The 17,563-nt window shown below is 33.4% G+C and overlaps 1 protein-coding gene across 1 annotated transcript; it reads right to left on the bottom strand.

The window, feature by feature from the left end:
* Nucleotides 1–317: 317 nt before the first annotated feature.
* LOC149204607 (glutathione S-transferase U15-like) lies at nt 318–1,371 on the bottom strand. Its single transcript, XM_089393326.1, has 2 exons — nt 982–1,371; nt 318–881 (listed from the first exon to the last, which is right to left on the bottom strand). Exons 1-2 carry the CDS (start codon nt 1,360–1,362, stop codon nt 537–539), a joined length of 726 nt encoding a protein of 241 aa, XP_089249452.1. The 5' UTR covers nt 1,363–1,371; the 3' UTR covers nt 318–536.
* Nucleotides 1,372–17,563: the final 16,192 nt, after the last annotated feature.

Genomic DNA, 17,563 nt, shown 5'->3' with positions numbered 1-17,563 from the left:
TACCCTTAAAGAAATTTATCCTTAAAATGGATTTATTCTGATTAACTAAATCCTGCCTGCTTTGACCCGATATAAATCATATTTATTAACTAATTATTGAAACATTGCATTCCATAAAATTTAGAAAATTGTAAAGATAGTTATCATTACTATTAAAAATTATTTTATTGATTTTTTATTTACGTATTTTGCAGTATTCATGCAATTTATTCACGGATATGCATATATATATCCGCTCACGGGTGGATCTAGCCTTGCGGATTTTTTAATTTTTTTTAATTAATGTGTTTTTAAAATAATAAAATAATTCACAATATTAAAAACTTATGAAGCTAGATAGCCCACCGATTCTTGACGAATACAAATTTACATGAAACATAACTCCAATATTATTGCAATGACATCGCCCACCCATTTATGCACGAATACGAATTCACCTGATCCATAGATCCGACATTCTCTCTCACTAAATTGAAACACAACGATAACAGCTATTATCTAAATATTATTTTAGCCATCTGTAAGCCTCCTCCTTTCTAATTGCCGGGTGGTGATGTCAAATTCGCTCTAATCTCCGACAGAACTTCAAATAACTTGGCCGGATCGGGCAAAACTTCTTTCACTCCCTCCGCTTTAGACGTACTTAACAGGGGCATTTTTAGTGTGTCTATTAAAACACTATCGGTAACCCTCTCGATCGTTTGGACCCCTACCAATAGCCCGCCCAATGCAATGTCGACCAACCCTATCTCATCTCCACCAAAATACGCTTTGCCGGACAGCGCTTCCTCCAACAGGAGGAGGTTTGCCACCGATTCCTCCACCGCTTTCTGTTGCTCCTCACCCACGCCCTTGAAAACTCCCCAAATACTTGGAGTGAACTGCAGCCACCAATAATTAATATTAGAGGCAGAAATGCGAAAAACTAATTGCAACTCACAAAATCCCAAATAGCAGATAACGAACAAATGGGTGAATTACCTTATCGTCTATGAAGGCAGCCCAGAAGCGGGCAACGGCTCGGTCATATGGATCTCTGGGCATCAGAAATGGCGCTTTACTGTCCCATGTCTCCTCGATATATTGCACAATAATCATCGATTCACAAACAGGCTTGCCGTTGTGGATGAGCACTGGAATCTTCTTGTGAACAGGGTTTGATTGCAGTAGCAGCTCGCTCTTGTTGTTGGGGGTGTCCTCTTCAATGAACTCATAATGGATCCCTTTAAGAGCAAGTGCTATGCGAACCCGCGCCACGAAGGGACTGCGAGTCACACCTAACAGCTTCACTTGCCCATCTTCTCCACAACCCTCCATTGTTATGAAATCTGTCTTTTCAAAGGTAATGCGTTTCTCTTGCATGTGTGTACCTATCTCTGGTATCCCTAGTGTATTATATAAAAGTTTCACAAAACTTGTGCCGCAAGTCACGCTTCACCTAGACTTGGGTTGTGGTCTTCCTTGCGGATTAGGTGGAACAAAGGGTTGCTTCACGCACAAGTTTGCTGCAGCAGCTATGAAACTATATGGCGATTCTTATTTCCGTCACAATTCTTTAATTAATGCTCCCTGACATGCGGGGCATTAAGGAAATATAACGGGCATTAAGGAAATATAACACGAGCTGTTTTTTTTCACCTCCAATTTTTTCAGCTGGCGTTATATTTCCCTAATGCCCCTGCATGTCAAAAATATTAATTAAAGAATTGTGGCCAAAATAAGAAGCCGTAGTCTTTAACGCGACTTTTTGAAAGCCTTTCCGGCGATTTTTTCCGGTGAAAATCCGGTAGTAATTTATTGAAATCGAAGTTTGATAACTAGTTTCTGCACAATGAAAGCGTCCCAGGGATTTTTCAGGGTGCTGAATCCGAATATGCAGTTAAAAAACCATTTTAACTGCAACAAATCATGATTTCATCTCAATTTCTTCCGCCGGATTCCGTCACCAGAATCTCAAAAAGTCGCATTATAGACAACTCCAAAGAATCGCCAAAACTACATCCGCAGGCCAACGTCCTTCGATCATAGAATCTTCAAGAAGGTTAGCAAGAGTCAAGTTAAAGGAGCATAACTTCAAATACTAATGGTCTGCATAATCCCCTTTCTCTAATTTCTTTCTGCAATTGTTTTTTTTTAATTTTGATTAAATTATTAAAAATATATATTTTTTAGTCTATAAGGCGGTGATAATTTGTATATTATTTTAATTATTATGTATAATTTAAATAATTCTTTTAAATTTTTACATTGAAAACTCTAAAATAATAACACCAAAAGATTCAAATCAATTTAAAGGACGCTTTATCTGTATCGTTCAGCAATTGTAAATGTTTTGATTGCTCCTTTAAATAAAGTGATTAGCTTGTGCGTCAAGCAACTCATCGTAAATATTAATTAATTTTGAAAACATTGCGTTATCATGTTTGAAAGCATTGCGTTATCATTATTGGAAAATTGTAAGCATTGATATCATTATTATTTTAAAATATCTGTAATGTTGTCTGCATCCGGTCAGTCTGACTTCCAGACAGTGGTAGGGTATCCCTCCAGGTTATTTTGGGGCAATTCTTAACTACCATGCCTTAAGCCACTAGGCCAATTATTGGTGAGCTTAGTGGATGGCCTGATATAATTTTAAAAATTCACTAGGCCAATTATTGGTGAGCTTAGTGGATGGCCTGATATAATTTTAAAAATTGTTAAATTTTAGTGGATGATCTGAGATTTTTAAATTTTATAATTTTAGGTGTTTTAAAATTTTTTGATGGTGCTAAATTTATTTCTACCATTAAAAAATATTAAATACAATTGTTACAAGAATTTTTAAAATTGTTTTAACCAACCACTTTTGACAAACAATTCCTCGCAAGGTCATGGCAGGAGCCCCAGACTCTGCTTAAGACGCGAGATGGGAAGTACGGACACGAGGAAATAGCCAGCATCTCTCCGGAAATTCATTCATTTCGAGCATTCCACTGTCTACCACACGTCGTGGCCGTGGCCGTAGAACATGTAGTGTTTACCGCCTCCGAACATCGTAGATGCCATGGGATAGGATCTAATTAGGAAGCTGTCCGTTAGAAATTTAATTTTCCAGTGATGGTCAACATTATTCTTTAACAATGTGTGAGAGAACAGGTAATGAAGTGTCAAAACTATCAGATTTGAGAGATCGTCTCACTTTGAAATTCAATATTAATTTTGAACCCAGCTAATGTGTATTTCCCAAAGGTTTATGCAGTGTATTCTTCTTCTAAATTGAATTGTATTATTTTATTAAACTAATCATAATTATATTTAAAATGAACTTTTTTTTTCAACATTTAAAATATCTTTCCAATATTTTAAAATGCATTATAGGAAAACACATTGAAATCTGTAATAACAATTAAAAAGAAAAGGAATAACCTTCTCAGTTTTACATTGATTAATAAAATTTAGTTATATAGTGATTAATAAAATATAGTTATATAATGTTTGGTTAATAATCGTATTTATAATACATAGATGGTTCTATTGTTTTAGGAATTTTTATTATGTTTAAATTGTGCAATTTTGAAGATTTATGTGTAATTTTAAAAATAATTTTTAATCAAATTTTAAAAAATATAATTGGGAAATTTTTAAATATGGATGGAATTCCACAGTTATTGATTTATTGATTAATAAGCCTATTACATACTCTAAAAAAATTGTATGAGGCCGGCAAGTTATCATGACGAAAACTCAAAATGGGTTATGTAGTGGTAGTTTTCTTACCTTTTAAGTTGTCTTTGCATGTGATATTGTTATTTGCAAAAATGGTAATGTTCATGTTTTTAAGTTGTTTAAAAAAATATAGAGTTTATGATTTTGGTGTTTTCATATATATAAAATAAGATAAAATTAAAAATTAATTGTTTAGGTTTATAATACATTTTCTTATTTCATATTTTCATAATATTTTTTTCTTTGTGGCTCTTATTATTTTAATTTGTTTTTGAAAAAATTCAAATAATATTTCTCAAATTACTAACAATTTCTATCAGAGATTGTGATGGGACATATTTCTGTTTTTTTTTCATCATTTTATTTAATTGGTTTGTAAAAAATTCTCAGCCATACATTTAAAGTTGAATATAATTAAGTTAATATTACAAATAAAAAATTATATAACCTAAAAAATAAAACACATTTAAAATATGGTGATTAACATTACAAATAAAAAATTATATAACCTAAAAAATAAAACACATTTAAAATATGGTGATTAAATTATAATTGATTGTTAATAAATTGAATCATTTTTTATCTATTTGTTTTACTACATATTTTGTTGAGTTATTGACTTCCAAAATTTGAGATTGTAGGGATGTAAGGCATCATTCAAAGTATTGCATTTTTGTAATGTCAATCCACAACTCAACTTATAATCTTTTCTTTTGTAATTAAGCATTTAGGGAGTTCATAAATTATTTATTTGTCATAAAGACAATGCAATGATGCAAAATAACTTATGATTAGAAGCGAGGTTTCCCAATTCTACAGAAAAATAGAAAGATGCGTGAGAAGACTTCGCTTCCCAATCTATAGGCACTAGATCACAATCTTAAGATAATAACAATAACCTAACAAAAAAGTACTTGACTTTTTGTAATTAAGAATTTAGTGAGTTCATAAATTATTTATTTGTCATAAAGACATTGCAATGATGCAAAAGAACTTATGATTAGAAGTGAGGTTTCTAAATTCTAGAGACAAATAGAAAGATGCATGAGTAGACTTGGCTTCCCAATCTATAGCCACTAGATCACAATCTTAAGATAATAACAATAACCTAACAAAAAAGTACTTGACTTTATATTCTTCCGATGTTTTTTTATTGAAATTTATGCACAAGTATCATAATGTTTCTCTTTGGTAATAGGTTATGAAAAACAAAGGAAACATAATGAAATGTCTACAATGAATTGTTATAAGAATTAAGAATTAAAGATGATCCTTCAAAAATCATAGTTTGACATTGTCGCACAAATGTTGCTAAGGATATTCATCTATTTATTCAATCAAAACTAAGAGATCAAGATGGAAATAAGGCTATTAAGGGAGGTCCACATTTTTAGAAAATTATGATTTTACATTCTTCATGTGCAAGAAATTGTTACAAGTTTTATGAACAAAAAATGGTCTTTAGAAAGGGATATCTTTTCCACTATTACCTATAGTGATGTTAGGCATTTTGATATTTATCTCTATCAAAATTAACAAAGAAATGTCATCATTTTAGAAATTTTAAATAGAAGGACATGAAGACATTGAAGCACCAACAAGTGAAGAAACTAAATCTAGAAAGCTATCTTTAGAGTGAACAATAATGAGTGGGAAATATGCTATTCAAACTCCTTACATATATTACTTTTAGTTATTTTCCCAAGACTTTTTATTTCAAAATAAGGTGGATGAGGATCTATTGACTTTATTTTTATTTTTTTAAATTGAAGGCCTAGATTGATTCTCAAGGGAATATGTTCAACATATGCTTAGTCTTAACACTTATCAAGGGTTGTAGTGTGTTACAGAGTTTGTTAGGTTTCATTGACTTTTAATAAATTTAAAAAATTAGATTCGTGCAAGTGGCTCCCCCCACCAATTCTAGGTATTTGAGATTATTTCAATTCTAATAAGCTCCTCCATGATAAGTTCTTCATTATTATTTATAACATTCACTTATATAAAAGCAATTTTTATTTAGCAAAATGTTCCATGTTTTACAATAAGATGTGTAATTCATTTTTTTTTCTCAAGTCAAAATTGACCCATAACCTTTTTATACATGGTTAATTAAGTAAATCTATTGCAATCGTTTTTTTTTTGTTATATTTATGAAGCCTTAAGCTATATCGACAACATTAATATTTTTATTGTGATTGTACTAGTTTATTAATAATTATATCAACATGTTTTTAATGCAAATAATTACAAGAAAAAGTAGTGATCCACTACGAACACAAAAACAATTGACTCTCTAAACCAACTATATACATACATACATACATACATACATACATACATACATACATACATACATACATACATACATATATATATATATATATATATATATATATTATTCTTTGATAACAACAATATGTAAATAAATAACAAATATTTGATTTCATTGTTTAAAAGGAATATTTAATATACAACTGTTATTAAGACCGTCTTAATATAAATAGTTAGAAAAAAAAAAAGTAATAACATCCACTATTAACAAAAAAAAATTGACTCTCTAAACTAATTATCTTATGCATGATTATACATTATAAGGTGATGATATATATATCATTTATTCTTTAATAAAAAACAAATATTTAATTTCAATATTTAAAATGAATATTTAATATATGAATGCTATTTAAAAATGAGACCATGAAGGACAATATATGATTTATAAAATTTATTAAACAAATAAAATATAGCATGAAATATCACCCACCGAGAGATGGGAAGATTGATTGGGTAAACCAAGTAGTCGAGGATATGTTTAAAATGTATGTAATGAAACAACTGATTCAAAGGGAAGAATACATTCACCTAGTTGAATTCACATATAAAAACAACCATCACGAATCATTAAAGATGAGTCTTTTCGAAGTCGTATATGAAAGGAGGGGTAGAACACTGGTTAACTAGAACACCCTTGAAGATAGGTTACTATTAGGACCTCACATGCTAGCAGAAATGGAACAGACCATGAGAAAAGTTTTACAGAACTTGAGAGTTCACCAAGATAGACAAAGGCGTATGCTGATAAGAAAATGACTTATAGATAATTTCAAATAGGATACCATGTATATGTGCAAGTTAAACCCAAGAAAATCACTTTACGTTGGGGTGGTTATGCAAAACTAGCTACTTGATATTGTGGTCATTTCCAAATCCTGGAAAGAATTGGACGTGTTACATATCATCTTGCATTACATAGCTATATGTGAGTCCATAATGTGTTTCACATGTCCTTGTTAAAGAAATATGTTTATCACTCTAGACATATTATTAACTTGCAAGGTATGCAAGTAAAAATCTAGTGTTAAATTCATTTTTATATTTAATAATGCTTGTTTAAATATTAGTGTAATCTAATGGAACTTTTATGATGTAGAACTGGTCAAAATGGATAGAGAGTTCCTAGTATAGCCTCTACGTATTCTTGATTGGAGAGAAAAAATGTTACAAAGGTGAGCTATCACCCAGGTTAAAGTGCAATGGAGGCACCTTAGCCTGGAAGAGGCCACCTTGAAGGATGAAATATCTATGTAGGTCGCATACCGTGAACTGTTCCAAGGGAAAGAATGAACACTAAGGATGGTGTTTCGCACAAGGGAGAAGAGATGTACACCCCCTGATCATGTAAATATTTATCATTTACTATTATGGTGCAAGGTCTGGTAAATTCTAGATTAGGTGAAAGTCTAGTAAAGGAACACTATATATTTAAATTTTATTTTATTTTATTTCTTTATAAAATGTTATGAAAAGTCATGGAATTATGGGAAATGATCCTAAAAGAAAATATTTAATTTCCAAGTAATTGACATAGTTACCTCCTCCTCCCTTAGATATTAAAACATCTCAGTTGGGGAAAAGAAGCTGAGAGAGGAAAGTGATCTAGGTGCATATTTTTGGCCACCCCCTATTCCACCTAGACCTCCAGTCAGTTTCATTTATTTCCTTGTTTATTTCAGCATTTACTATTTCTAGCGGTTCTTCGAGTCCTGAACTTCCAGATCATTTTTGACCCCCTAAGAGACCTTTAAAACAAGGTATCATACATGCAAAATGGAGATAATATGACCAAGTTATGACCCCAGGAAGTTGGCTGCCCAAATAACCCCAACGGGGCCGACAAACTCTTGGCGTTACATCTCGTGGGGTTAGGGTTTTGGCTGTTTAGGTTTTTCCCTTATTGTTCAATAATAAATTGACCCTTGAGCCCCATTATAATACAGTTTAGAGGCATATAGCCACCACATCTCTTCTCAGAGATAAGCTACCATTGTCCGACCTAGTTTATTTCCATTTTGTTTGTAATCATATTTCAATATTTTGATATTAATGAAATGAAGCGTTATTTCTGCCACATCTCTGTATTTATGGTTGTATCTATGACTTTTTGTGTTCCTGTTTAAGTTTGGATCAGTGGTATCAGAGCGGTCTTCCCTTTCTCTATTTTCTTTGCATGTCCCCAAAGAGGTAAGGTTACAAGGAGTTAGGGCTTGAACTAGTTGAACCTTTACAAGGCGAGCCTCACAAACACTGACAGCCTCCCATGGTGCAAGAAAATAAGACATGGGGGCAAGAGATCCTTTGAAAATATTGCTCGAGGAAGCTCTCGAGTGATAAAGGAATGTGATGATGGATGAATTTTCTCAGGTCCTTCGAGGGCTACCCACAGGCAACGTGTCTTCATCCCGAAACCATTTTGGAGGCGCCACCCCTTTTAAGGTATAGGTTAACTTCTGATATTCCCATATTTTAGGGCTATATAGTTGCAGAGCCATAGATAAATGGTTGAATATGTTGGAAGGATATTTTTCAGTTCATGACATTTCCAATCGGGAAAATATTACTTTTGCACTTCTCAAAGCTACCACACATGTCAATGATTGGTGGAAAACCTATTGTGAACAAAAGGACGAGAGGGAACCCTCACTATTTTCAGCCACACCCACTTGATATTCTTCCCCAGATGCCATCAAGGAATAATATTGCCCTGTCAGTAGCTACGAAGATAAATACATAAAGTGGACCATGCTATGGCAGGGAAGGGACCAAGATGTGTCATAGTTCACAAATGTTTTCCATACCCTCTGCATCAAGTTGCATATCAAGGATTCTAAATGGCATTTCATACTCAAGTACCGCGATTATCTACACAAGTACATAGAGAACGAGATGGAGTTCCTAGACATCTCCTCACTCGGCACGCCATACCAATACGCTGTCAAGATTCAACACAAGTTTAAACAGAAGAAGCGAGACTTTGGATTTGTGAATCTGAAGCAAGGAAAAGACACCCCCATACTACATATAAAAGGTCAAAGCCAAGGTGGGGTGACCCAAGAAAAACCACCGAAGCCGCAAGAAAAGAAAAACAACACGAGGAAAAGGAAAGACATGGGAAAATGGTGCGAGTTCCATAAGAGCTCCACTCACAATACAAGTGAGTTTCGGGCCAAGCAGTCACTGGTGTCCGAGCTGAAGGATTTCGATTTAGATGCATGTTCCAACTCTGAGTCAGAACCCCAATAAGAGGAATGAAAAATGGAAGCAGATCATTGACGTGTAGCCCAGTGCCACTGTGGCCACCACCAAGATCCAGAAGAATGACTTGGAAGATCTAGAGTAGGGGGAACACCTCTTCCACTCACAGATGTGGGTGAAGGTTTCTTCACTGCAATTTATTTTCGACAGCAAGAGCCAAAAGAACCTCATTTCAGCAGAGGTTGTGAATGAGTTGGGCCTACTGATGATAGTACATCAACATCCGTACACCATATGGTGGCTTCACCGAGGACAAGTTCTATAAATCAGCCAATAGTGTCAGCTTTCCTACAACATCAAGCCCTTCACGGATGAGGTATTGTGTGATGTTTCTCCTCTTTAATTCTGTGATGAACTATTAGGAAAACCATACTTGTGGAGGTGACATGTTGTATATGAGTCTAGACCTCACTCTATGATTATTACTTTGGGCAATAAGTTGTACAGGATATTGGAGGTAGCCCCGCCTACTGCAATATTTCTTATCACTACAAAGAAATGCACTAAGATCATTTCCCAGACTAGGAAATTTTTTCCTTATGATTCACCCTCATGGAAAGAAGGAGGTTGTGGTCATGGCTTCCAGACAGGGCTCCTCCATACAATAGCAGCATATGGACAAGGTCGTAGAGGACTACAGGGACATTTTTGCCTCACCTATAGGAGTACATCTGCACTGTCAGGTCAAGCACTCCATCGATATGACCTCGGGGTGCACCGCTACCCAATGGAACGATCTATCGATGCTTTGTTCTAGAGAACGATGAGATCAAGAGGTAGATTTAGGAGCTATTGTATAAAGGGCACATAAGACCAAGCTCATCACCCTGTGGGAGACTGATTGTATTGGTATAGAAGAAGGATGGGACCTGGAGACTCTGTATCAACTATCGGGTGTTGAACAAGATCAATATCTGGAATAGATACCCAATCCCATGGATTGATGACCTTCTGTAACAACTCAAGGGGGGAAGATATTTTAGCAAGATTGACTTGAAGTCCAGTTATCACCAGGTGCCTATCGAACCCTTTGATGTATGGAAGACTACCTTCAAATCCAAGAAGGGCCATTTTGAATGTTTGGTCATGCCTTTCGGGTTGACGAATGCCCCCGTAACCTTCATGAGATTGATGAACGACATCTTGTGACCCTTCACCAATGCATTCATGGTGGTGTATTTAGATGAAATATTGATCTTCAGTCAAAGGTGGGAAGAGCACCTCCACCAGGTCCTTCAAACCCTGCGATAACACAAGTCATCTACCAATTTGGAGAAATTCACCTTTGGCATGACCCAAGTTCAATATCAGGGGTACATTATTGATGAGCAGTGTGTGCATGTGGACCCAACCAAGATACAAGTCATTTGGGATTGGCTAGCCCAAACCAATCTAATAGAGCTTCACAACTCTCTTGGTCTTGCCAATTTCTATCGCAGGTTCATGTTGGGGTTCTCTCATATCACTTGGCCTTTAAGTCAAGTCATCAAGGGTGGAGTGAAAGAATTTTTGTTTTGGTCTAAGACCCAACAGAAGCCATTTTCTGAGTTGAATCGTCACCTCTGCTCTGCACCAATTCTCACACTACTGGAGCTGCAACAACCATTTGAGGTTGAGACAGATGCCTCTGACTATGCTATTGGTGCAGTTCTTACTCAGCAGGGGCATTCAGTGCCTTACCATAGTGATACACTTTCAGACACAGTATGAAAGTATCCCACTTACATCAAAGAAATGTATTCCATTGTGCAGGCTTAACGTCAATAGAGGCATTACATTATGGGGAATGAAACGATCATCCACACAAACCACCGACCCCTGCAATTCATACAGACACAAGGGAAATTGTAGAATGATCGCCATAAGAAATGGTCCACAATCTTGATTTTCATATTGAGACAATCTTTGTCAAAATGTGACGTTTGACCATGGTTGACCTGAATAGATATTATAAACCAAAGGGAATAATAAACCCTATGGATTGATAATGTAAACTGAAGGGAATAATTAACCCAAGGTATTATGAACCCAAATGAATAATATTAAACCCAAGGGACTAATATTATAAAGCCAAGGTATATAAACCCTAAGATAAATATTGTAAACACTAAAATAAACATGATTTCCCATGATTGATGATGGTTAGCTATGATTGACAATGGTTTACCATCATTTATATTATAAACCTAAGGTATTTTTATTATAAACCCAATGAGGGATTAATACTAAAACCCCAATGGATTATGAACCCAAGGGAATATTATCAACAAGGGACTAATATTGTAAACCGAAGGTATATAAACCCTTAGATATATTGTAAACACTAAAATAAACATGGTTGACCAGGGTTTCTTTTCATATAGAGACAATCCTTGTGACAATGTGACACTGCACCACGGTTGATCATGCTTAACCATGGTTGAATTTCATATCAAGGAAATTTTTTTCACAATGCGATGTTCGACAATGGTTGAGCATGATTTACCATGGATGACAATGTTTGACTTTATAAAGCATGGTTTACCGTTATTGACAAAGGTTGACCATGATTGACCATAGCTAACCATGATTATCATATGGAGACAATATTTGTCATAATGCGACGTTGGACCATGATTGAGACAATGATTGATTTACATATTGAAACAAACTTTGTCACAATGCGACATTGGCCAATGGTTGACCCTGATTATCTAAGGTTCAACACAATTTCTTGTATAAAACATGGTTGACCTTCGTTGAATAATATTAACCAATGGGACTAATATTACAAAGCCAAGGTATATAAACCCTAAGTTAAATATTATAAACACTAAAAGAAGCATGGTTGACTATGGTTAATTTTCATATTGAGACAATCCTTGTCACAATGTGACATTGGACCACGCTTCACCATGCTTCACCATGATTGATTTTCATTTTCAAATTGAGAGAATCTTTGCCACAATGCAACATTGGATCATGGTTGACCATGTTTGATTCTCATATTGAGACAATATTTGTCACAGTGCGATGTTGGACCATGGTTGACCATGGTTGAATTTATAAAACATGGTAGACAATGGTTGGCCATGGTTGACCATGATTGAACATGATTAACCAGGGTTGACTATGGTTTACCATAGTTAATCATGATTGATAATAAACCTAAAGGATTAATATTAAGCCTTAGGAATATGAACTCTTATATCAATAAACCCTACGAATATGGACCATGGTTGACCATGGTTTTCAAAATATGTCGTTGGACCATAGGGACTAATATTATAAACCTGAGATATATAAACCCTAAGATAAATATTGTAAACACTAAAATAAACATGGTTGACCATGATTGACCATGTTTGACCATTATCGATATTATAAACTCGAGGGATTGTTATTATAAACCCAAGGGATTAACGCTAAAACTCCAAGGGATTATGAACCCAATGGAATATGTATATAACCCCTAAGATAAATATTGTAAACACTAATAAACTTGGTTGACCATGGTTTATTTTCATATAGCGACAATCCTTGTCACAATGGGACGTTGGACCACTGTTGACTATGCTTAACCATCGTTGATTTTCTTATCAAGACAAATTTTGTCACAATGTGACATTCGGCCATGGTTGAGCATGATTGACCATGGATGACCATGTTTAACTTTATAAAACATGGTTGACCATGCCTGACCACGGTTTATCATGATTGGCCATCGTTGACCATGACTATCATATTGAGAAAATCTTTGTCATAATGGGACATTGGACCATGGTTGAGACAATGATTGATTTTCATATTGAAACAATATTTGTCATAATGTGATGTTGGCCAATGGTTGACCTGATTAAGCATGGTTGAAAAAAATTGATTTTATAAAACGTGGTTGACCTTCGTTAAATAATATTAAACCAAAAGGACTAATATTATAAATCCAAGGTATATAAACCCTAAGATAAATATTATACACACTAAAATAAACATGGTTGACCATGGTTTATTTTCATATTGAGACAATACTTGCCACAATATGATGTTGGACCATGCTTGACCATGCTTGACCATGATTTATTTTCAAATGGAGAGAATCTTTGTCACAATGCGACATTGGACCATGGTTGACCATGTTTGATTCTCATATTGAGAATATTTTTTAGAGTGTGACATTGGACGATGGTTGACTGGGATTTAGTTTATAAAAAATGCTAGAAAATTGTTGGCCATGGTTGACCATGATTGACCATGATTAACCATGGTTGACTATGGTTTACCATAGTTGACCATGATTGATAATAAACCTAAAGGAATACTACTAAACCCTAGGAATATGAACCCTTATCTCGATAAACCCTACAAATATGGACCATGGTTGACCATGATTGGCAATGGTTCATGATTGTTGATTTTCATATTGAGACAATCTATGTTAGAAGTCAGCATTCAACAAAGGTTTACCATGGTTGTCACAACGTGGCATTGGACCATAGGGACTAATATTATAAATCGAAGGTATATAAACCCTATGATAAATATTGTAAACACTAAAATAAATATGGTTGACCATGATTGACCATGGCTGGTTATGATTAACCATGGTTGACCATGATTGATATTATAAACCTAGGGAACTATTATTATAAATCCAAGGGAATAATAAACCCAAGGGACTAATACTAAAACCGCAAGGGATTATGAAGCCAAGGGAAATTATTAAACCGAAGGGACTAATATTATAAACCCAAGGTATATAAACCCTAAGATAAATATTATAAACACTAAAATAAACATGGTTGACCATGGTTGATTTTCATATAGAGATAACCCTTGTGACAATGTGATGCTAGACCACAGTTGACCATGCTTAACGATGGTTGAATTTCATATCAAGATAATTTTTGTCACAATGCAACGTTCAACCATAGTGGAGCATGATTGACCATGGATGGCCATGTTTGACTTTATAACATGGTTGACTATGCTTGACCAAGGTTGACCTTGGTTGACCATCACTAACCATGATTATCATATTGAGACAATATTTATCATAATGTGAGATTGGACCATAGTTGAGATAATGATTGATTTTCATATTGAAACAATCATTGTCATAATGCAACATTGGCTAATGGTGGATTCTGATTAATTATGGTTGACGACAATTGATTTTATAGAAGATGGTTGACCTTCGTTGAATATTATTAAACCAAATGGACTAATATTATAAAGCCAAGGTATATAAACCCTAAGATAAATATTATAAACACTAAAATAAACATGGTAGACCATGGTTGATTTTCATATTGACACAATCCTTGTCACAATGTGATCATGGAATATTGTTGACCATGCTTAACCATGATTGGTTTTCAAATCGAGAGAATCTTTCTCACAATGCGACACTGGACTCTGGTTGACCATGGTTGACCATGATTGATGATGGTTCATGATGGTTGATTTTCATATTGAGACAATATGTGTTAGAATGCGACGTTGGAACAAGGTGGACCATGATTGTCACAATGTGAAGTTGGACCAAGGTGGACCATGGTTGTCACAATGTGACATTGGAACATGAGATAATCTTTGACACAGTGTGACCATGGTTGACCATGATTTATTTTCATATTGAGACAATCTTTGTCAAAATGAGACATTTGGCCATGGTTGATCATGGTTGACCATGGTTGGCTATGATCGACCATGGTTAACCATGGTAGATATTATAAATAAAGGGAATAATAAACCCCAAGGGATTGATATTATAAACCCAAGGGATTAATACTAAAACCCCAAGAGATTATGAACCCAAGTGAATAATATTAAACCCAAGGGACTAATATTACAAACCCAATATTTGGGCATTAGACCATGGTTGACCATGTTTGATTCTCATATTGAGACAATATATGTCACAGTGTGATGTTGGACCATGGTTGACCATGATTGAATTTATAAAACATGGTAGACAATGGTTGGCCATGGTTGATCATTATTGACAATGATTAACCATGGTTGACTATGGTTTACCATAGTTGACCATGATTGATAATAAACCTAAAGGAATAATATTAAACCCTAGGAATATGAAGCCTTATATAAATAAACCCAGGGGATTGATATTATAAACCCAAGAAAAGAATAAACCCAAGGTATATAAAGCCTAAGATAAATATTCTAAACCCTAAAATAAACATAGTTGATCATGTTTGATTTTCATATTCAGACAATCCTTGTCACAATGCAACATTGGACTATGGTTGACCATGATTGATTTTCATATCGAGACAATCTTTGTCACAACGCGACTTTGGACCATAGTTTACCATGGTTGATTTCTATATTGAGACAATCTTTGTCACAATGCAACATTCGACCATGGTTGACCATACTTGACTATGATTGACCATGGTTGATATTATAAACCCAAGGGATTGATATTATAAACGCAAGGGGTTAATACTAAAACCCCACGGGATTATGAATCTAATGGAATAATATTTAATGCAAGGGAATAATATTTAACGGTAGGGACTAATATTATAAACCCAAGGTATATAAACCCTAAGATAAATACTATAAATGCTAAAATAAACATGGTTCACCATGGTTCATTTTCATACTGAGACCGTCTTTATCATGACGAAACATAGGACCATGGTTGGCCATGGTCAATTTTCATATTGAGACAATCTTTGTCACAATGTGACGTTGGAACATGGTTGACCATGACTGACCATGATTGACCATGATTGTCCATGATTTTGATATCGAAACAATATTTATCTCAAAGTTTATATACCTCAGATTTATAGTATTAATTCCTTAGGGTTAATATTATTCCCCTGGGTTTATAATCCCTTGGGTTTTTTATTCCCTTGGGCTTATAATATCGATCCCTTCAGCTTTTTAATCTAAAGGTTCATATTCCTAGGGTATAATATTATTCAAAGGGTTTACTTCCAAAAGGGTTTATCCCTTTTGATTGTTGCTAGATTTTTTTCTCAATAATTCAAATATAAATCACAAAAGTCGAAAAATTATAGATCTATATAAACAATTAAATATTTTTCAATTTATATAATTAATTATAAATTATAAAATCTATTTATTTTTCATTTTATATAGTAAATATAAATTTTAAAGTCCACATATTTTTCATTTTGTATAGTGAATTATAAAAAAGTAATTCTCATTTTATATAATAATAATTAAATTATTTTAAATAATTGAATATATTTTCAATTAAATATATTTTTAACAAAATAATTAATATATTTTTAATGAAATAATTAAAAATAATTCAAATAATCTACTAATAATTCAAATTTAAAAAAAAAAAAAAAAATTTCTTTGGGTTATTAAAAATAATTAATTATTATTTTTATTATTTTAAACAAATATTTTTTATTTTTTTTTTTATTATTTTATATTAAAAATATTATTAAAAAATATAAATCTTTTAATAATTATTAAAAAATAATTATTTCTTATTATTATATTATTATATTTATTTTTAATTATTTAATTAAAAATATATCGGACCACGCCCACTAAATTAGTAGAAGCTACCTCTTTTAACTGTTGTATATTACGATTTTAAATTTCAAAAACAGGTTAAGCACATATATTAACCTAGAATGAAAATGAAGAACATATGATAATGGGTTTTGCTATTTTCCCAATCATTTTTGTGATGCACCCAACTGATATACCAAGAGATCCTGCCAGCAGTGTGTGGATCCCTCTATTCAAGCCCTCACTGAGGATAGCCCTTACACAGATATTTCACAAGAAATCTCAAAATTCACTCTCGTTATGGCGAGACAATATGTGTGTTATGTTTTGTTTTTTCATTGGAATTTTTGTCACTGAGTAATTCGATAGATTTGAAAAATTATTTTGGTCTTTTAAATTATATTTTCATCATTATAGATCCTCTCAAGCTGTTTTCTTTCAAATGGTTTGTTAGATTCGTTTAAGTTTTATATATATATATATATATATATATATATATATATATATATATATATATATTTTGCAAATATACAAAATTTCAAACAATAACTTGACTGGTTCTAACACATGCCAACAACCAAAAATTTCTCTAAAATATATAGACAACACCATATCTAGGATTGTTGGACAATAATATAGTTTTGACAAGTTCAAGTAAAATTATATGACATCTTGGATCTGCAACCATTTAATTCATTGATTATATTGAAACAATATAATATTATCTATATTAATAATAATATATTATTATTATTAT

This window comes from Pinus tabuliformis, chromosome 1_2 (assembly GCF_031772625.1).
Source record: "Pinus tabuliformis cultivar Carrire ecotype Pingquan chromosome 1_2, CPIR1, whole genome shotgun sequence".
In the NCBI taxonomy this organism is placed as follows: Eukaryota; Viridiplantae; Streptophyta; class Pinopsida; order Pinales; family Pinaceae; genus Pinus; species Pinus tabuliformis.
Note: the sequence above shows the minus strand (reverse complement) of the source record. Positions and strands in the feature narration are given on the sequence as shown.